General features: G+C 36.9%; 2 protein-coding genes across 2 annotated transcripts in view; one reads left to right on the top strand and one right to left on the bottom strand.

The window, feature by feature from the left end:
- LOC118644709 overlaps positions 1 to 22,642 on the bottom strand; it is a 159,994-nt gene that overhangs the window by 5,337 nt on the left and 132,015 nt on the right. The gene's annotated exons all lie outside the window — the stretch shown is intronic.
- Positions 8,362 to 8,889, top strand: LOC118644655 (uncharacterized protein PF11_0207-like). Its single transcript, XM_036283645.1, has one exon. It carries the CDS (start codon positions 8,362 to 8,364, stop codon positions 8,887 to 8,889), a length of 528 nt encoding a protein of 175 aa, XP_036139538.1.

Raw genomic sequence — 22,642 nt, 5'->3', positions numbered from 1 at the left:
ACCTGGGAAAGAAAAAGAAAATAAAAAACCACTCAGGAAATTACACAGGAACATTTACCGACAAGAAAAAGCTCAAGAAAGACCAATTGAAAGAACACACAACAGAAATAGGGAAGAAAACACAGTAATACAAGAGGTTTGACAATAGAGAATGTGACATTAAAAAAGATATGAGAGGCATAGTATTCAAGGACAGGATCTACGAAAAAGAAAAATATAGTGGTTCAGAAGAGGATAGTCAGACAGAGAGCTCAAACAAAGAAAACACAAACTACATAAGACACCTTTTCAGAAAAAAAGAAAGCGACGGGAGACGAAATTATGAGAACACCTATTGGGAAAAACACTACAGAAGAACAGGAAACGAGGAAAGGAAAGGAAATAACTACGGACACTCAAAATTAAAAGTGCAAAGAGAGATTGGAAAAAACACTTATAACCACGTATTATATATAAAATAATATCTTTAATTGCAGCATAATTAAATACGGCATAGTTTTCGCCGCCACGACGTGTCAATAATCCTAAAATATGGGATATTTATATTGCGATATACCAATGGACTGTGTCAACACTTTTAATCAGCTAAAAGGTTTGTTAGTTTATATTATAAGCAGTTTATATTATAAGCAAAGTTTATATTTTAGAAATCTAGAGTAAAATTTTTTTGTTCGTTCCTGCTAGATATGGACTTTCATTCAAATGGAATATATATTAAAACATGTACGGATACATTCGTCAAATTGAATGATTTAAGAACAGGTGCTTTTATAATTATAGGCTTATTATAATTCTCATAAGAAGTCTGAATAAGAAGAATGAATATGATCAAATTCCATCCAACGGGACATTTTATGTTAACAGCTTCTGACAATTTTACAATAAAGGTAATTGAAAATTTTAATTTCATATGGTGTGGAAAGATTCACATTTATACAACCACTGATTGAAAAGGTGGTAATTAAGTTTATGTGATACGCTATATAATGATTTTGATAGATAATTAAATTTTTGTGTTATTATTGTGTTTGCTGATAACAAGAAATACTGTGTTTTGATTTTAGATTTGTTAGAAGGCAATCCAATTTATATTCTTGCATTTTCCAAGATAATGAGACATTCGTACAGTTTTTTGCTTCTGGTGGGTAGAATTGACAAATTCTACTATGAAAGGATCTAAATAACGGTTACATCTCTTCTATCATCAAAGAAAAATCTGATGAAATATCAAATAGCGACAAACATATGAAGAAGATGCATACAAGAAGCAGGATCAAGCAAAAGTAATAACTTAATTAATACGTAAACACAATTTACTGAATATAGAAAATAATGATTGCATTTTATTAACTCTGGAATGCTATTCATGTTTTTTTACGTGCTCACACAATTAAAAATTTTATTACATTTTTTTTTACATCTTACTAATAAATTGCAATTTGTTAGAATAACTAAAAATTAATATTATTTTAAAGTAAACAATTATTACATAATATTTTAAACTATTGAAATTTTAACAATTAATTAATTTTTACACAATAAACTCCCTGACATTTTTTCTGTCAAAAGTAGAAATAAAGATTTCAGTTTTAATTGTCAGGAAAAATGTCAAGAGTTTCAACATCGCTGTTATCAATGTTATAAACATTTTCTGAATTAAAACGTTTTAACATACGAACTGTAGGCTTAAAATCACAGCAATTAACGTTAAGTGTGAGTCGAATGTGCATTATTGCTTTAGCCATTGCAATTGACATATTGTTGCGCAATCTGTCCTTAACTATATTTAATATAGAAAAAGCTCGTTCGACCGAGGCATTTGAAAATGGCAAAGTCAATAAAGCAAGCACAAACTCGGAAATATTTCCAAAACGTTTTGTTCCACCGGCGTTTCTAATTTCATATATCTGGATCCAATAGCTTTCAGTGCTTATACATTTTTCGATACTTACGCTGTGAAGAAGATTCCATTCCCTGATCGTTGAATCAATCCCACACAGCACACTTTATCCTAGGGATGTCCCTAGGATGTCATTTTGGGATATCGCAATATCGTTGGATATCCGTGGACCGTCTGCAATATCCGAGGGATATCCAAGGGATGCACAAATGTCCACCGATTTGACATCCTGTAGATATCTCAAACGATATCCAGAGGATGTCCAAGGGATTTCCTGAGATATCGCAATATACCCTAGTGAAAAAATTTGTCAGAATTAAAAAAATTTTTTTCAGGATTTCTGATAAATGTTTCAATTTTTTATAATTGAAATGTTTCTCGGAAAAACTTTAAAAATAAAAAATTTTGATTAATTTAAAAAATTTTTGAATATTTCTAAGTATTTTTGAGAGTTTCTAAGAATTGAAAAAAACTTGAACAAAAAATAAAAAATTCTAATTATTTTTACGGCAATTTTGTAAGAGAAAGAAGACTATAATATAACATGTTTCAGCCAAGCTACAGTCGTACCTGTTAAAGCATGTTTAATAGTTTAATATCTCTATACCTGAAAAAACGGTCACCCATCCAAGTGTCAACCCTCGCCGATGTCGCTTGACTTCGAAGACCGTACGCATTCTAACGCTTCGTGGTGATCCATAAACACTTCTTGTTTATGGATTCATATTTGTTATAGATCATTACAATAGATGTCAGAAGAATAAAACATGTATAGTTAACTTATATTTTTATAAATAAATATGAAGTTTTACAATTTTTTTTACTTTTTTTACTATTTTTATATATGCGCGCAAAATAGTATGTAGACTAACTTATTAAAAAATCTGTTTTTGCTCTGTTTGTATAAAATAAAAAAATTTTTTTAATGTCATTTTTTATAATTTTTTAGTATATGTGGCATATTATTAATATGCCACATTGTTTCCATAAATGTATTTTTTTTATGTTCTGACGTTTTAATCTACGTTTCTTAAAGATTTAATTTACACTTTTGTCACTCTTTTGTTACATTATAATTAACTTTCCCTTTACACTTGATTTATGCTCCATTAATTGTAGAGATAAAAAAGATATGATGGGATATTATTTGGATGTAATAAGATATTGTAAGATATTAATGAATATCTTACAATATCTTATAATATTTTAAGATATTTTTTGGGGATATCGAAATATATTAATAAGATATCATATGATATTTTACGATATCTTAAGATATTTTATGATATTTTAAGATATTTTTGTAGGATATCCCGGGAGCTACTCATTGAGATATCCGTGGGATCGCCTTCGTCTGTCTGGGATAATTTGGGATATCCTCAGGATAAAGTGTGCTGTATGGGATGTCGGTGCACACGTTATTTTTAAAACTTTCAGCGATTTTAGTGATGTCCATTTTTACTTGAGAAGAAGCGATTTCCGGCAAAAACGTTGATAGTTTTTCAAGTATTTTTATGTTATCGGGTAATCTTTTTTGTAATTGCGTGCATAACATAATTAAAAAGTTTCTACATCGTTCTTTAATATAAATGACAGTCTCGGATTTGATGCTCATGCTTAACTTATTAAATTTGTACCCGAAATTTACACAGGGAAGGGCCATTAAATGTTGCTGAAAATTAAAGTTAGCTAACTCATACCGTGATATTTTTTGAAACGCCGATGGAGCAACAAGCATTTGGAGATGCGTGTATAAAAGATTGTTTACATCTTCGAATAATTTGACGGGATCGATATTGTCGGACTGAAATAATTTGTTTACTGCCGTGACATCTTTTAGACTACTACTTAGAAACGTTAGAAATAATTTGTTTTCTAAAGTACAGTACATTTCATACAGTTGAAGAGATGTGTAGCAATGCTCTTTGTTACTCTGCGTGATCTGGAAATGCAGCTTCAATGCATCCCATTGCTCCAATATTACGTTGATTGCTTGAAATCCACCATCGATGGTACCAGCCATCGCCGCGACCCCCGTATTCGATAGTTTGACTAATTTTTTTGGCATTTTACTTGAGAGTGTTTTGTAAATTTCTGCGTATTCGATTTGCCGTTTGGTACTATGAGAAAACCAGTTGTGCGTTTCCCGTATCAAAAAATCTAAATGCCTTGGCAGCGCTTTGCAGGCTTCTTCTGCAGCGAGATGCATTGAATGGCATATACACGTGATCACGACAAGGTCTGGATTTATATCCTTTAATAATGTTGACACCGAATGATGACGCCCAACATTGACGCTTGCTCCATCGACTCCGAGACCAATTAATTTTTCTAACTTAAGACCATCGATTTTTAATTGTCGTAGTATTGCCTGTACAATGACATCCGATGTTCCAGCTTCCATTTCAATTAGCCGATAAAATGTTGTCACAATTTTTTTTTGCTATACTAAAGTAACGAATGATTAGACAAAGAACTTTTTTTGTATCAATTGTCGTAGATTCATCGATTATCAGTGAATAATATGACTGATTAATATCGTCGAGTAGTTCTTCTAAAATGCATGGCGATAGAACATTCTTAATTAAGACTGAACATTTTGTACGGTGTAGCTTAATGTCTTGTAAAACTTCAGATTCTTTGTCGAGACCTTTTATTAAAATAGAAAGATGATCGACGGTATTTTATAACAATGCTCAGCTATGTATGTCGCAATTTTTAATTCAGCTATTTTCCTTTTATCAGACAAGACCACTTGAACAAATTTATCTATTTTCGGCAAATTATTAGTTATTTGCTTATCATTTGCACACTGCAAGTGCTTTTTTGTACAGCCATGTTCCAAGAGACTTTTTTTATGTGCATTTATAGTCGAGTTGCAATAAGTGCAAAACGCCTTTGTTGGGTCTCGATCATATGGTTGCAACCGTCCTATATAATATACATTTCCGTATAATATAAATTTAAAAATTGTATTGTTTATTTATACATATATAAAAGAATGTACAAAGAATTCAGTATGTAAAAGCGAAATAAACTTTAACCTCTTTAAAAAATTTATATTTAATTATTGTAAATACCTACCTTTAAAATTTGGGTCCTTCTCCCAATTTTTCACATACTTTTGTGTGTATTTTTTTGTTTTTTCTTTGGGCATTTTTACAAATTTTTAGGATTCACTCTTTTTAATAATGCTATTGATTAATTAATCAGCTATCTTCTCTCTTTACAGAAAAAGATGAACTCTAAATTAATACAATTGAACGGTGCCCTATTAATCTTCAATTGTCTAATTTAATATAACATTTTAAAATTAGATCCAATGGAAAAACTAAGCATTCATTGGGTACATCCAGAAGCACAACCGCTCACTGAATGGCTATTACGGCTAAGTAGCATTTGAAAATGATTGGCTGATCCAAAGGTAGCAGCCAATCACTTTGATGACTATGGTTATTTGAAACATGAGCAACCAAAACATTCCCGTGCAGCTAATTTAGTTAAAAAATTAAAAAAAAAATGGTATTTTTAAAAATCTTTAAAGAATTTGCTAAATATTTTTCTTCCTACATTACTTTTAATCTATTTTCAAAAACCCCTAAAGAATTCCCTAAATATTTTTCCCCCTATTTTACCTCTAATCGAAGTAAAATATCTCTAAATTTAGGGGGAAAACCCGTAATCTGGCAACCCTGTGACCCCAAGTCACTTTTACGTACAATAGAAGGTTAGATAAGCTGCACTTTCAGCACAGATTATTTCATAGACCTTATAGATATGGATTGGCAATTGCTACAGTTTGTGTATAGAAAACGGTGTTCAGAAGAGGTGCGAGAGAGAAACAGACTTTTTAGTACTTCTTTCTCTAAAGTTACCGGAAATAACTATCGCGCATGTTAGCACACATGCATACATATGTATATACATATGTATACATATATATACACACACATAAGTTAAAACACGTGACCAAAACGTATCCAATCATTGGATTTCAATGTATAATATGTACAAGCATGCGCGAAACATATTTCCGGACTCTTTAGAGAGAGAAGTATGGACACGGTTTCGCTTGGTATTGCCAGTCCATATCTATAAGGTCTATGGATTATTTACACTACCTATACACTTTTCGCCGCCATTTTGACTCCTATGTATCTTATGAATTGCGGTACTTTGTAATCTAGTGACTTTAGTAACATGTATTTTCTTCTCTTTCACACGCAGGCGTGTGTAAAAGAGAAGGAAATACCTGTTATATCGTACGTAAGCCTTACTCCCACTCTTGAAATTTGGGACAATCCTCGGTCTAGTCTAGATCAGAGACATAGTATATCTAGACCGAGGATTGTCCCAAATTTCAGGGGTGGGAGTAAGGCTTACGTACGATATAACAGGTATTTCCTTCTCTCTTACATACGCCTGCGTGTGAGAGAGAAGAAAATACCTGGTATATCGTCCATCCCTTTTCAACGTCTACGTTTGTCCTTTTCTACGTATGCCTATACCCCCACTCCTTAACCGAACAGGCCTGGTCTAGATATACTATGACCTAGTTTACACCGAGCACTTGGTACGCGTATCAAATAGTAAATAACTAGTGAATGTGTTTAATCATTGGCTGATCAGCTTAAATTCACTACTTGATACGCGTACCAAGTGCTCGGTGTAAACTAGAGCTATGTCTATTAGCGTTTTCTACTGGGAAAACTGGTGCAGCACCAACGCTGCGGTAGATTTCGATGAAAACTTCACTAGCGCAATAATAGTGCAGGTTCAGTGTGGTTCAGTGGAACACATCATTAGACAGGTTTAAAAATTAAACAATTTCATTGTTATAAAGTTTACTAAAATAATGTAATAACATATATTTTAATGTAATACCTTAAAGCACGAACATAACATCTATTTAATTTGCACTGGCACCTTCCACCGTCTCGAAAGACGGTGGAGCAAAAGTTGCACTCGGTGCAATTTTTTTGCATCAATTTTGTCAGTAGAACATTAAACACTGAAAATATGTGAACTGATTTTTACAGTGGAACAATAAAATTGCACTCAGTGCGCACCAGTGTTGCACTAGTTTTCCCAGTAGAAAACGCTATATGCTTTGGAAGCACCAAACTTTATGCGACAATGAAACGAAGACACAATATTTATGATCTTGAGAGTGTAAAGGTTATTGTAATGTATTATATATGTAAAACCAGAGAGGAACCTGAGAGTGGCCACCGCGGCTTTTTTCGTGCGGCCAATACTTGATTAGCATCATCGCCAAACGTGGATGTAAAGCCCGTTCTACATTGCAGTCGCCAGTTGCAATTTACAACACCCAATAAATGTCGAGTTTTAACTAGAAACTAAGCGTCTATTGGATGTCGCAAGTCGCAACTAGCTGCTTGCTATTAATGTAAAACAGACTTTACATCCACGTTTGGCGCTGATGCTAGTCAAATATCGGTCGCACGAAAAAGGCTGCGGTGGCCGCTCTCAGGTTCCTCTCTGATAAAACATTATGCTAGTTACTTGCTAGTTTGAAGAAAAATGGCGGACGTGAGAATACCTACTTTTTTAGTGCTCTCTACTTATATAGTCAAAGGACGCAATGATGAAAACGGGAAGGTTTCAGTCGATCACTTATACACGCACACATTTACGCAGTGGGGCGCGCGCGCTTACATATAGATTAAGATTAGGTTAGGGTTATTGCGCGTTCAAGATGACAAAGCAGCTAGTCTGCTCGCCGAGCGATTAAATATAATTTATTTTTTCTTATAGATCCAATCAATCACATATTCAACCACTCGGCGAGCAGGCTAGCCGCTCTGTTAGTTTTGAACATGTCCATTAATTTGACAATTTTACATTATAAATTTGTTTTTATTGTAATGTGAATATAGTACATGAAGTACAACTAAGCAAACCACAAACCAATGCGGCAAAATAAGTGAAATAATCTTTTACAAGACAGATCTTTTTGTCAAAAATTGGTCCAGAATGATAGTTGAATGCGTCAAAAAAGTCAGAAGACAATCGATATGAACAATACTTTTATAGCTATAACAAAATAATGCGTAATAATAAGAGTAGAATTATTAAAGTTACACAAGACTTCCGTTTCCGGGCCAGAGTGAGTTAGACGTGTGTATATGCGGTGCTGGTATTTGAGTGTAAAAAGAGGTGAAAGAGAGAGTAGGGGAGGTTAAGATAGTGGTGTGTAGTTGGAGGTGAGAGAGAAGAGTGTGTGGGTGGATAGTGAAGGGTAGGAATTTAGGATAAGAGCGAATTAGCGTAGTAATTAGTGTAGGGAAGCCGGGTAATAACAGAGTTGAAGCGGAGAATAGGTAGAGATAAGACGGGCGTGCGGGAGATTAGGAGGCGAGCGCGCCGCCTGGTGATAGAGTGGGGAGGTAGAGGAGAGTTAAGGCGGATTCATTGCAGAGACAAACGCGATAGGAAGTATGAGTCGAGATAGAAGTGATAGTTGTACTTCAATGAATAGTGTTAGGGGAAGTAAGAGAGTAGCTAGATCGCCGGCGGGAGAGGATGAGAATGAATGGGATAGAAAATTAAGAGATTGGAAAGAGGAGATTGTAGGGAGTTTAAGGTTAGTTAAAGTAGAAATGAAAGAGGAGTTGAAGGAAATTATGGAGGAGCAGAGAAGAAAGATTAGAGAAGAACTAGAGACTTTAAAAAAGGAAATTAAGGATTTTAAGGAGAGAGAATTTAGATGGGAAAGAGAAAGGAAAGAGTTATTAGAAACACAGGAAGAGTTAAAGAAAAGGATGGAGAAGATAGAGGTAGGAGGAAATAGTGTATGTGAGAGAAGGGTCAGAGAAATAGAGAGGAGATTAGAGATGAAGGAAAGAGAGGATAGAAGGAAGAATTTGCTAATTAAGGGGATAGAGGTTAAGGATGGGAATAGGAAGGAGGCGGTGGAGAGGGTGTTCAAAGAGATAGGAGCTGAAGTGATAGTGAGAGGAGAATAGGAGAGGGAAATAAAAAAAGGGAAAGAGTTGGTTTGGGTGACGCTAGAGAGTGAAGAACAGAGGAAAGAGGTGTGGAGTAAGAAGAAGATCCTGAAGAGGAGGGAAGAAAGAATTATGGAAGACTGGATTTGGAAGGAAAGGAAAATGAGATGGAGGTTAGAAAGGATAGCTAGAGTAGAAGAAGAGAAGGGTATGAAGGTATGATTAGAATATGGGAGGATTAGAATAGGAGACAGTTGGTGGAAGTGGGGTGAGGAAGAGGAGGTCCTGAGAAATGAGAAAGGTGAGCTGAGGAGAGAGGAAGGGGGGGGGAGGGAATGTAGGAAGATTGTGAGGGGTAAGTTAGAAGAGGAGAGGTCGGAGGAGAGTAAAGAAGTGAAAATGGCTTTCTGGAATGTGGCAGGGTTAAGTAATAAAGATAAAGAGTTTTGGGATGATTTAAAAGAGTGGGATGTGATGTTCTTATTGGAGACATGGGCGGACGAAAAAGGGTGGGAAAAGATAAGAGACAGGGTACCAAAGGGCTATGAGTGGGGGGTACAAAAAGCGAGTAGGAAAAATAGAAAAGGTAGGGCGATGGGAGGAATGATTGTAGGGATAAGAAAGGAGTTAGGTGATAAAGGACGTAAAATAGTAGAGTTAGGCGAAGGTTTAATGTCGGTGAAAATAAAAATAGGGAGGGAAAGCTGGAGAATAGTAGGAGTATATATAAAGAAAGAAAGAAGAGAAGGGGCAATGCAAATATTAAAACAGGTTATGGAATCAAAGGAGGGGGATAAGAAGGTGATTATTGGGGGGGATTTTAATGCAAGAACTGGTAGAGAAGGAGGAGGGGGAGAAGAGTTGGATAGTGAGGCAGGAGAAAATCAGGTTAGGACAAGGTCTAAGGATAGTAAGGTAGATAAGGAGGGTAGAAAGCTGTTAGAATTGATAGAAGAATGTGGATGGGAAATCTTAAATGGCAGGATGGTGGGAGATGAAGAAGGGGAGTATACGTATGTAGGGGGAAGAGGGAGCACAGTAATAGACTATATTCTAGTAGATGGAGAGGCGAAAGAGAGAATAGAAAAAATGAAAGTAGTAGATAGGATAGATTCGGATCATTTCCCAGTAGCGGCGGAGGTGAAGAGTGACGATAGAGATGCAAATAAAAAGGGGAAAGGTAGGGTGATAAGGGGGATGAAGAGGGTAGAGAAAGGTTTAGAGGGATAATAGAAGGAGGGATGGAGGAGGAGTTTGAACAGAAGGTGAATGAGGAGTGGGATGGGATGTTGGGTAAAATCAAGGAGGCAATGGGAAAGACAGAGAGGGAGAGAAAGATAGGTAGGAGAGGAGGAAAGGGCTGGTGGGATGAGGAATGTAGGGAGTTGAAGAGAAGGGTGAGGAGGGATTTAAGGAGGTGGAGGAGGGGTTAGAGGATAGGTGTGAATACATAGAAAGGAAAAGAGAATTTAGGGAGATATGTGAAAGGAAGAAAGAGAAGGAGAATAGGAGGTGGGAGAAAAAGGCAGAGGAAGCTAGAAATGAGAGTAAAGTATGGGAGATAGTAAATAAAGATAGGAAGAAGAAAAAAATGGTGAATGAAAGGATTGGAATGGGAGAATGGAAAGAATACTTTATGTGTTTGTTAGCTGGAGTAGAGGCAAGAGTAGTTAGAGGAGGGGAGAGAATAGGTAGAGAAAGCTGTGAGAGTGAGAAAGAACAGATAATTAGCAAGGAGGAAGTGAGAAGGGTGGTGAATAATTTAAAAGTAGGAAAAGCAGGTAGATTAGATGGAATTCCGAATGAGGTGTGGAGATGGGGGGTGGAAGGATTGAGGAGTGGATGGTGAAGTTTTTAAATAGAATATGGAAGGGGGAAGAGTGGCCAGAAAAATGGAAGGAAGGGGTAGTGGTGCCGAAGAAAGGGGAGGGGAAGCAGGTGAGTGAGTATAGGGGAATAACATTAATGCCTACGCTGTATAAGGTGTATGCGAAGATTTTAGCAGAGAGGTTGGAAAAGGAGATTGAGGAGAAAAGTATAATGCCAGAAAATCAGGCGGGATTTAGGAGCAAGAGAGGGACATTGGACAACATTTACGTATTGAACTACTTAGTAAATAGAAGTATAGACAAGAAAGGTGGGAAATTAGTTGCGCTATTTGTAGATCTAAAGGCAGCCTTTGATTCGGTCGATAGAGGTATTCTGATAAGGACGATGACGGATAGGGGGATTAGAGAAGGTTTGATAACGAGAGTAGAAGTGGTTTTAAGAGGAACGAAAAGTAGAGTTAGAGTAGCAGACGAGACGGGTGAAGAGTTTTGGACAGGGAGGGGGGTTAGACAGGGGTGTCCACTTAGCCCATTACTTTTTAATATGTTAATCTCAGACTTAGAAGAAGTTATGGGGAGGGTCAAGTGGGGAGGAGTGAAGGTGAGAGGGGAGAGGGTGTGTACGTTGGCATATGCAGATGACTTGGCAGTAATAGCAGATGATGAAGATCAGATGAGAAGTATGTTGGAAAGGCTAGAAAGGTACTTAGATGAAAAGAATTTAGTGTTGAATGCAAAGAAGTCGAAGATGATGAGGTTTAGAAAAGGAGGAGGTAGGGAGAGTAAGAGAAGTTGGTGGTGGAAAGGGAATAGGATAGAAGAGGTGAAGGAGTATTGTTATCTAGGATATGTGTTACAGAAGAATGGAGGACAAGAAGCACAGATAAAGGGTAGAGTAAGAAGGGCGGCGGCAGTGATGGGTCAGATTTGGGGAATTGGGAAGAGAAGGTATGGAGGTGATGGGGAAGGAGGTTATGGTTGTTTGACAGGCTGGTATGGACGGTTATGGGGTACGGGGTGGAGATATGGGGATGGAAGGAGAGAGACAGTCTGGAGAGGTTAGAGGAGAGATATTTGAGATGGGTGATGGGCTTGGATTGGCACACGCCGGGATACATGGTTAGAGAGGAGATGCTAAGGGATAAATTAAGAGGGAAAGCGGGAAGAAGGGCGTGGAAATATGAAAAAAGGTTGGAGGAGGGAGGAGGTAGTGAGCTAGCAAGAAAGTGTTTGGAAGAGATAAAGCTGAGGGACAAGTCAGGAAAGGTAGGAAGTGGATGGGAGGAGGAGAGAAGGAACTTTTGGCTGGACAGGGGGGGGGGGAATTTGGAAGATCTAGATGTGAAAAAAGAGGAGGATAGTGCTGAGGCGATTTTTGAGAAGGAAAAGCAGATGCAGAGAGAAGAAAGAAGGAAAAGAATTCTAGGTTCGGAATATAATAAGTGGTACAAATACGTAAAGGAGGAAGGCATACCAGGATACCTGAGAAAGGGGTGGGGAGAGAGTAGGTGGAAAAGAATTATAAGATGCAGATTAGGTAACGAGATGAGAGGTAGTAGATACTGGGAGGACGAGGAGAGGAAAAAGTATAGATTATGTGGAAATAGCGTAGAGACGTGGGAGCATGTATAGGAGGAGTGTAGAGATTGGGGTAGGGAGAGAGACAGTTGGCAGGAGGTGGTAGGAAGGATTCTGGGGTCAGAGGGGGAGGGAGGAAGTTGGATTAGAGATTTGATGAGAGAGAGGGAAGGCATAGAGAGGGGCGATGGTGGTACGGATGTAGGGAATAGTAAATGATAGAAGGGCAGAGGAAACGGAAGTCCACAAAAAAGGCGGTGTGTGTGTGTGTATAGAAGGGCGGGGTGTGGAGGCAGTAGAGGCCGAAGCACCTAAGGCTATAGAATAAGTTAGAGATAAGATAGTTTGTAAGATAGTAATAAGTTAATTGTAGAGATTGTAAACCCTAAGGGGACACAATAAAATTTTCATTCAATATTAAAGTTACACAAAATATTTTTTAGAATTTATTTTGAAAATCATGGTAATGGAACAACATGATATTTCAAATTTTACTCTAATTTAAGGAAAATTTAACGGAATTATTTTATATTTTATTGCGGTAGATAATAATAAATCAGAGACATTTACAAAATTCTTTGAAATACTATGTTGTCTACTGCTCTCATAATTTTGAGAAACAACTAACAATTAGTGAAAAGTTAAATTAAAATTAAAATAAATTAACAGTTAATTTCAAAAAAGCATTACTTCATAAAATAAATAAAATATAATAAAATGTTTATAATTAACTTGGGAGCGTTCCAGATGCGCACAGTAATAAACGGACACAGCAGGCTGAGTAAAACGGACACAGTAACAAACGGGCACGGACCAAACGGACACAGTAATAAACGGAAACAGTGCAAAATGGATACAGTAACAAACGGACACAGTGCGAAACGGACACAGTAACAAACGGACACAGACCAAATGCGCACAGAGCGAAACGGACACAGTGGGAAATAGACACAGACCAAATGCGCACACTGCACATGCGCACAGACCAAATGCACACATGGAACATGATAGGTATGTTTTATTCAACACAAACTTAAAAGTAATTTAGTTTTAATATATTTTTTTAAGATATAACTTAAACTTGTTATCTTGTAACCCATATAGCACAGATTGTTTCAGAAAGCTTTCAGAAAGGTTTCAACCTTTCACAGTTCATGTGCAACGATTCTGAAAGAATTCTGTAATATGTCATTTGAAATGTTTCAACAAAAATATTTCTGAAACCTTCCGTATGAAATATTTTTACAGACCTTTCCGTTTAATTATTTCTGAAAACTTTCACATGAAACAATTTAAAAAACTTTCAAAAGAGTTTTTTCTAAAATCTTTCACATGCAATAAATTTGAAACTTTTAGTTGAGTTATCCCTAAAACATTTTATTTGACATATTTTTACAGACTTTTCAATTGAGTTACTTTCAAAACCATTCACATAAAATAATTTAATAAATTTTTCAGTTGAGTTATTTTCTACATCTTTCACACACGCTATCTTGAAAACTTTCAGTTGAGTTATCTTTGAAAACTTTCTTATGAAATAATCCAGCACATATATTGTTCGCGGATCGTCACTATGTGAAGCAGGCAGCACCTTTCTCGTAATGCAATTCACACTTCACAAGCTACATAAAGCAGACCACGGTGACAGAAAACGGATCAACCTATGCTATCGTAGTGAGCTCTCGGGGCCTACGTGATATTTATTATTGTGTCTTAAAGACACATCTTTCATGGCTAAAAATTTTAGCTTTGGTAATGAATCTTTTTTCTGCGTGTAGTGCATCTATTATATAGCACAGAAACCTTTTAGAGATATTTCAGAAATGTTTCAAGTGAAAAGTAAATCATTTCAGAAACGTTTCAAAATATTTCTGAGACAGCTCTGAGATAGCAAAATGTCCGCGATGCTTGCACTTGAAACATCCCACCAAACACCAAGTTACATGAGGTCGTCAAAGAGGTTTATTAGACGTTGTATGGATTATTAATAGAGGCTTCACGGAGCCTCGATGGATGACTGACAGACGTTTCGTGGATCATTAGTAGAAGCTTCATGGAGCCTCGATAGATGATTGACAAAATAAAATTTTAAAATAAAAATTTTATTTCTTTTAAATTATTTTTATCAACAGTACATACTAAATTTAGGATAAATTTTTATTAATTAATTAAATTTAAATTATATTATTTTATTTTATTCTTACTTTCCTCTGGTAGGTTTTAAACCCGGGATCTTAGGATTACAAACCTTGTACTCTATCTGCTATGCCAATTTCCCAGGTAGCAAGGTGACGTTAATACGACGTCAATAATTCGTCATTTAAGGTCGCAGACGTCATGTTACCAAATTAAAACGTAATAGTAACGTCATTTTTTGACCTATTAATTACGTCAGTCATTTATCCATCCTACAACGTATTTCTGACGTCATATTCTTGACTAATTAATAACGTCAGTTAATTGATCATTTTACGACGTATTAATAAGGTTTTATTAGTGACTAATTTCTGACGTTAACTATAATTCTTTGTAATAATTGACGATTTGACCTCAAATGACGAATTATTGAGGTCTAGTGGACGACACTTTGCTACTTATAACTATTAATCATTATTTAAAAATTGGTTAATAAACAATATTATTAAAATTAATATAATATTTTATATAATTAATCCTATCAATGTTTTAGAATCATCCGAGACAGCACATAATATTTATGATAAATATTTATTAATATTTATTAATATTTATTTTTTCAAAATATTATATAAATATTTTACACATATTTTATATATACGAAGAAAAAAATCTTTATTCAACATATTAAAATATAGACTAAATATTTTATATAATATTTTATATAATAATATGCTAAATAAAAGATAAAGATTTGTATAAGTAATATTTTGTAAATATTTATAAATATTTCATAAATATTTGTATAATATTTATAATTAATCTTTATGATTTGTCAAATCTAAGACCACAAAAATATTTATAAAATATTTGGATGAATATTTATAAAATATTTAAATAAATATTATAAATATTTTATAAATATTGCGTTCTGTCTGAGGTATAATTTAGCTTTATCAAAAGAACAGAGCAAAAACATATTTTTATAAGTTATTCCCCATGTTATTTCGCATATGTAAAAATCAGGAAAAAAACTGTAAATTTATATTTATTAAAAATATTAGTTAACTACAAGTTTCATGTTTCTCGCATCTATTGAACTAATCTATAACAAATATGTATTCATGATCATCAAGTGTTCATGGATCATCACAAAGTGCTAAGTAGCGTACGATCTTCGAAGTCAAGCAACGTCGACGGCGGTTCAGAGTTGGATGGGTGACCACGGAAGTTAGGCAATTCCAAATGTGACTATGGTGTGGTGGGTCGCGATGCTTGTTGAGAAACAACGTAGATTTTTTTTACATTATAATTATGTTATTTCGATATTTTCATAATGCAAGTATTGCATATATAGGACATGTACCCGAAATATTTTCTAAAACGTCAAAATAACGGCTTTTACTACCTGGGATAGTCATAAAAATGACGTTAAAATGTCGTCTTTATTAAATGTAATCTAAAAACTTATGTTTTGTCATAAAAATAACAATAAAATACCGTCAAATGTACGATACCAGCTTCTTGAAAATGACGTCAATAATATGAAAATAATGACGTATTTTTGACGTCAATATATGACATCGTTAAGATGAGACAAATGTACGTCAGTTTTAGACATTTAGACGTCATTTTATCTCGACATTATGACGTCTGGTTCGTCATAAAATGACCAAAAAATGCCGTCAATTAGACGACACCTTGCTATCTGGGTTGACTCATCGATATGGGTACTTGTTATTGTCTACATATACCTATATATTATAAATTGACCCAATTATATTATTTTTTATAAAAGCAATTAAATTTTTTAAAACAGATTAAAAATAAATAGCATTAATTTATTTACTTATTAATTTCATTGTTAAATTTATCTTTTTCCATAACCTTACCCAGACAGCACCAGATATCGTACGAATATTATACTCTCATACGTAATGTACTGTGATCATACCGAATATACGTAAAACATTCATATAACGTCTCAGTAGAATGTCATTTTGATATATCCTCAAGATAAACTTAGAATATAGCGACTGAACTTCGCAATTCCTACTGAATATACTGAGATTATATCTAATATACTCAAAACATCCGTAAAATATCCTATGATATATCTCATGTATATCTATCACATATTTCCAAAATATCCGCGTAATATCGAAAGTGAATGTCAACGCTATTTATGATCTGTAACGTTACGCATTTTCGTCTGCCGTGTGATGCAGACACGTGGTGAAGTGTAGGGTGTGAACGTGCGAACACGAACTCACGGACAACGTGGTTTTCTCAGGAATTACGCCCAGATAACTCTGGTATGTACATAAGATATAATATAGTAACGTAAACTATAATAATATATATATATATATATTGTATATATACATATATTATTTAGGTTATAACCTACAATTATCTGAGCATAATTTCCCAAAGCACCCCAGCGTATTCAACAGATATTACGCTTCATTTTTTGCGATAGCTTCCTGATGTGCGAAATGATTAATTCCTCTTCTTATTTCTTCTTGCTAATTCTGTATGTTTAATTCCTTGTTCCTTATTCCTCTCATTATGCATGAGCCCATATAATGTGAACATACTGTAGACATATTGTGAATATACTGAAGATATACTTTAGACATACGTATAACATTCTTAAGATATATTCGGTATATTCTCATAAACTGCCAGCGAAATTCTATGGGATAAGGCAACGCGGACATAGTACGTTATGAGTATATACTCGCCATATCACAGACGTATCTCTAATATTATACAAATATTGCAATATACTTTCGCAATATCCTATTATCGTTCTCATAATCTACATGTGCTGTCTGGGTTAATAATAAAGGATAACATTTTCAAGAAACTTAAATGAAATTCTTCAATGAGATATCTCAAAGACCGCTCTTAGTAGACGTCTCTGATAAATGTTACCATTTTGACATCATTTCCAAGATATCTAAATGTTTTCTTAAAAAAGTTCTCTTAAAGTTTTCATTCTGACAAGCGTGTTGTTTAGATAACTTCTATAAAAATAAATGTTCCATACAGCTATGAAAGTTTAATGGATACCTAATGGATGTTTATCTAACTTCCATCATGGAAGTAAATGTTCCATAGAGCTATGGAAGTTTAATGGATCCTTAATGAACGTCTGTCTAACTTCCATCATGGAAATAATGTTCCATAGAGCTATGGAAGTTTAGTGGATCCCTAATGGATGTCTATCTAACTTCCACCATGGAGGTAAACCTCCAATGGAGCCATGGACGTTTACTGGATCTTTAATGGACGTCTGTCTAACTTCCGCCATGGAGGTAAACCTTCAATGGAGCCATGGAAGTTTACTGGATCCCTAATGGATGTCTATCTAACTTCCGCCATAGAGGTAAACTTCCAATGGTGCTATGGAAATTTACTAGACCTCTAATGGACGTCCATCTGACTTCCGCCATGGACATAGACGTCCCATGGATCTATGGAGGTTTAATGGACGTCCATTGGACATCCATTGGATACCAATTTCTATGTGGAACTAGAACAGTGATGATTCGACGTATGCAGATGTCGTTAGTATACGTACTGTGGCAGCACGTGCTGGACAAACATTCTATTAAGTTGCCAGCACTGCGGCCGACCAATGAGAGCTCTGCGCGCATGCGGCTTGCATGCCAAGGCCGCGCGGACAGGAAGAAGAAAGAAGAAGAAGATCGAATCTCCCTTCCGCTTAACGACACAGGAGTCGACCCACATAGCACACTTTATCTTAGGGATGTCCCTGGGATGTCATTTTGGGATATCGCAATATTGTTAGATATCCATGGACCGTCTGCGATATCCAAGGGATATCCAAGGGATGCACAAATGTCCACCGATTTGACATCCTGTAGATGTCTCAAACGATATCCAGAGGATATCCAAGGGATTTTCTGAGATATCGTAATATACCCTAATGAAAAAATTTGTCAGAATTAAAAAAATTTTTTTCAGGATTTCTGATAAATATTCCGATTTTTTATAAGAATTGCAACGTTTCTCGGAAAAACTTTAAAAATAAAAAATTTTGATTAATTTAGAAAATTTTTGAATATTTTTAAGTATTTTTAGGAGTTTCTAAGAATTGAAAAAAACTTGGCAAAATATAAAAAATTTTAATTATTTTTACGCTAATCTTGTAAGAGGAAGAAGACTATAACAACATGTTTCAGCCAAGTCACTGCAGTCGTACCCGTTAAAGCATGTTTAATCTCTATATCTGAAAAAACGGTCACCTATCCAAGTGTCAACCATCGCCGACGTTGCTTGACTTCGAAGACCGTACGCATTCTAACGCCACGTGATAATCCATGAACACTTCTTGTCTATGCATACATATTTGTTATGCATACATATCATTACAATATATGTTATCAGAAGGATGAAATTATGTATAATTAATTTATATTTTTATGAATAAATATAAAGTTTTAGTTTTTTCATTTTTACATATGAGTGCAAAATAGCATGTGGAATAACTTATTAAAAAGTTTGTTTTTGCTCTGTTTGTATAAAATCAAAAAAAATTTTTAATGTCATTTTTAATTATTTTTTAGTATTATTAATATATACCACATTGTTTCGATAAGTGTGCTTTCTTTATGTTCTGTTTTAATTTACGTTTCTTAGAGATTTAATTAACGTTTTTGTAACTTTTTTATTACATTATAATTCACTTTTTCTTTTACACTTGATTTACGCTCTATTAATTAATTGTAGAGATAAAAGATATGATGGAATATTATTTGGATGTAATAGGATATCGTAAGATATTATAGCATATCTTACAATATCTTATAATATTTTAAAATATTTTTTTGGGATATCGAAATATATTAATGGGACATCATATGATATCTTAAGATATTTTACGATATTTTAAGATATTTTTGTAGGATATCCCGGGAGCTACTCATTGAGATATCCGTGGGATCGCTTTCGTCTGTTTGGGATAATTTAGGATATCCTCAGGATAAAGTGTGCTGTGTGGGGAGTCACCGAGTTCAACCGGTCGGTTCACTTCTCTAATAAGTGTTACGCGAAATACTTACCTGTGGCGGTTTTCCCTCATTTGATCCTGTGAACAGTATTACCCTTCTCTCTTTGTTACGCAATAAATAGTAGTTATTTTTATTGTAATAAAATAATAGCTTGAGTCGTTATTCCCCTTTCCGCCATTACCGTCGTGTTTCAGTTCACGTGCATGTAAATCCGCCACATTGGTGACCCCTACGTGATCGCGCGTGGTGGAGGAGCTGGGATAAAAAAAAACGAGACCTTATGTGCGCGAGTGAAATTCGTGAGAATGCCGGTCAACCACTCCCCGGCGAGAGCGAGCTCGGAACAGGAAAAAGGGGCGGCACATGCACCGGACCTGCCGATAGAAAACCGTTACATGATGTCTTCTACCAGCGGCTTCGAGAGCATCGGGGGAATGAGCGCCAACACCCTGTCGACTCTGAAAATACCTACGTTCTGGAGAGACAATCCGACCCTGTGGTTCACCTAGATTGAGATGGCCTTCGAAATATCGAGAATTTCTTGCGATAAGACGAAGTATAGCTACACCGTCCTGCACCTGGACCAGTCGGTCATGTCCTTCGTCTCGGATATAGTCCGCAGACCACCCGAAGAGGGTAGATACGAGGCCCTGAAGAATAGAATCATTTCCACCTTCGACGAGACAACAGAGTCAAAGCTCAGAAAAATGCTTCGCGAACGTGAACTCGGTGATGAAAAACCATCACATTTCCTCCAGTGGATGAGGAACCTATCCGGCGATCAAGTTAGCAACGACGTACTTTGCACTCTTTTCCTCAAGCACATGCCGCAAAACGTGCGCGGAATTTTAGCGGCAACTTCCGACCAGGACTTGTTGCAATTGGCGGCTTTAGCCGACAAGGTTATGGAAGCATTCAACGCGACCAACCAGATCATGGCGGTAACGACGAATAGTCAGGTAACTGAACAGCAACCGTCCTCGGAACAACGAGAAATTGGTCAACAAAGTGAGACTACTAAAGGAACAGATGGAAGCTCTAAGTCTGCAGTTGCGACGAAGCCGCGAACGTGAACGCAGCCACAGCCGACGGAGTAGATCCGGACTACGACGCAGTACGTTACGATCCAAAGGCCGAGTTGTGAACGTAGGTACATTATCATAGGAAGTTTGGCGCACAGGCACACTGCTGCAAGAAACCCTGCGATTGAAAAGCACCGCTTCCATCGACGGAAAACTAAAGAAACCGACGGGAATAGAGGCGGCCACCGCCGGCACCCACCAAAGCCGCCGATTAACAATAATGGATAAGGTAACAGCAACCCATTTTTTAATCGACACGGGTGCAGACGTGTCCGTCGTACCGCGGAGATTGTTTGCCAAACGAACCCCTCCGGACGAACTTAAACTATACGCCGCAAACGGTACGACCATTGACACATACGGCGAAAAGACCCTCACACTGAACTTAGGATTAAGACGCTCCTATATATGGTCATTTCTCATCAGATATCAAACACGCTATAATAGGAGCCGATTTCCTGGGCCACCATAGCCTGCTAGTGGACCTCGCAAACCAAAGGCTGATAGACAAGAAGACTTCGCTTGAAAGGCGAATAACCACGAACAAAGCACAGGCTCTTTCCACGATCCAACCTATGTGCAGGTTCAATGATCTGTTCAACAAATTTGCAGACACTACGCGAGCACCAAAAAGAGTCACAGCAGATGAGGTGATCCACCGGATTATCACGCAGGGCCAACCAGTCGCAGAACGTCCCAGGAGACTAACCCCCGAACAATATCCGTATCGCCAAAGCTGAGTTCAATACGATGATGAACGAAGGTGTTTGCAGGCCCTCGTCCAGTCCATGGGCGAGCCCTCTCTACATGGTACAAAAGAAAAACGGCGATTGGCGACCGTGCAGTGACTACCGCCGACTAAACGCAGCGACCATACCCGACCGATACCCAGTACCACAAATCCAGGATTTCACGACAAAGCTCGTGGCCAAGGCCTACCACCAAATTCCGGTAGTCCCCGACGACGTACCCAAGACGGCCATAACTACGCCATTCGGTGTCTTCGAGTTTCTGGTGATGCCGTTCGGACTGAGGAACGCCGCTTAGACGTTTCAACGCTACCTGGACACAGCACTCCGTGGATTGACCTTCTGCTACGGATACGTTGACGACATCATTGTAGCATCCGATAATGAAACACAGCACCGCTCTCATCTGAAACAAGTGCTGGAGTGCCTACGTAAGTACGGCTTAACAATTAATCTGTCCAAGTCTGTTCTAGGTACGACCGAGATCGAGTACCTCGGATACCTAGTAAACCAGCACGGCGTAAAACCATTACCGCAACGCGAAGCCTTGAGGAATTACCAGAAGCCCAAGGATCGAACTGAACTGCGCAGGTTCCTAGGAATCGTTAATTTCTACAGGAGGTTCATCCCACACGCGGCCGAAACTCAGGCACCATTACATGCTTTACTAAAGGGAGCAAAGAAAAAAGACCGCAGATCCATAAACTGGAACGAGGAAAGCCTTCAAAGAAGTCAAACTGCAACTAACTCAAACCACGCTACTCTCACATCCAACAGAAGACGCACCACTCACGCTAACGTGTGACGCCTCAGACAAAGCAATCGGAGCGGCCCTGGAACAACGAGTGAATGGGAACTGGCAGCCTATTGGATTCTTTTCCAAGAAGCTATCGACTACGCAACAAAAGTATAGCACCTACGACCGCGAATTACTATCCATTTACTCCAGTCTTAAATTTTTCCGCCACATAGTCAAAAGCCTAGTGGTCAAGACCGATCATAAACCTCTAGTCTACGCATTCGGATAAAGCCACACCAAGACAATTTACACTTAAGCTACATAGCTCAATTCACAACGCAGATTATCCACATCTCGGGCCAAGAAAATGTAGTCGCAGACGCTTTATCAAGGCTAGAAGCAATCACACTCCCGGTCATTGTATCCACAGAAGAGCTGGCTTCAGCACAAGAAGAGGACCAAGAACTTGAACAGTTACTGCAGACGAATACTTCATCCCTTCAACTCAAAAAATTACGCTTCGAAGACTCTAACAAAACACTCTACTGCGACATAAGCCAGAACGATGTTCGCCCATACGTGCCCAAGGAACTATGCAAAAGAATACTACAGATGG

The sequence above is a fragment of the Monomorium pharaonis genome, chromosome 3 (assembly GCF_013373865.1).
Source record: "Monomorium pharaonis isolate MP-MQ-018 chromosome 3, ASM1337386v2, whole genome shotgun sequence".
NCBI lineage: Eukaryota > Metazoa > Arthropoda > Insecta > Hymenoptera > Formicidae > Monomorium > Monomorium pharaonis.
Note: the sequence above shows the minus strand (reverse complement) of the source record. Positions and strands in the feature narration are given on the sequence as shown.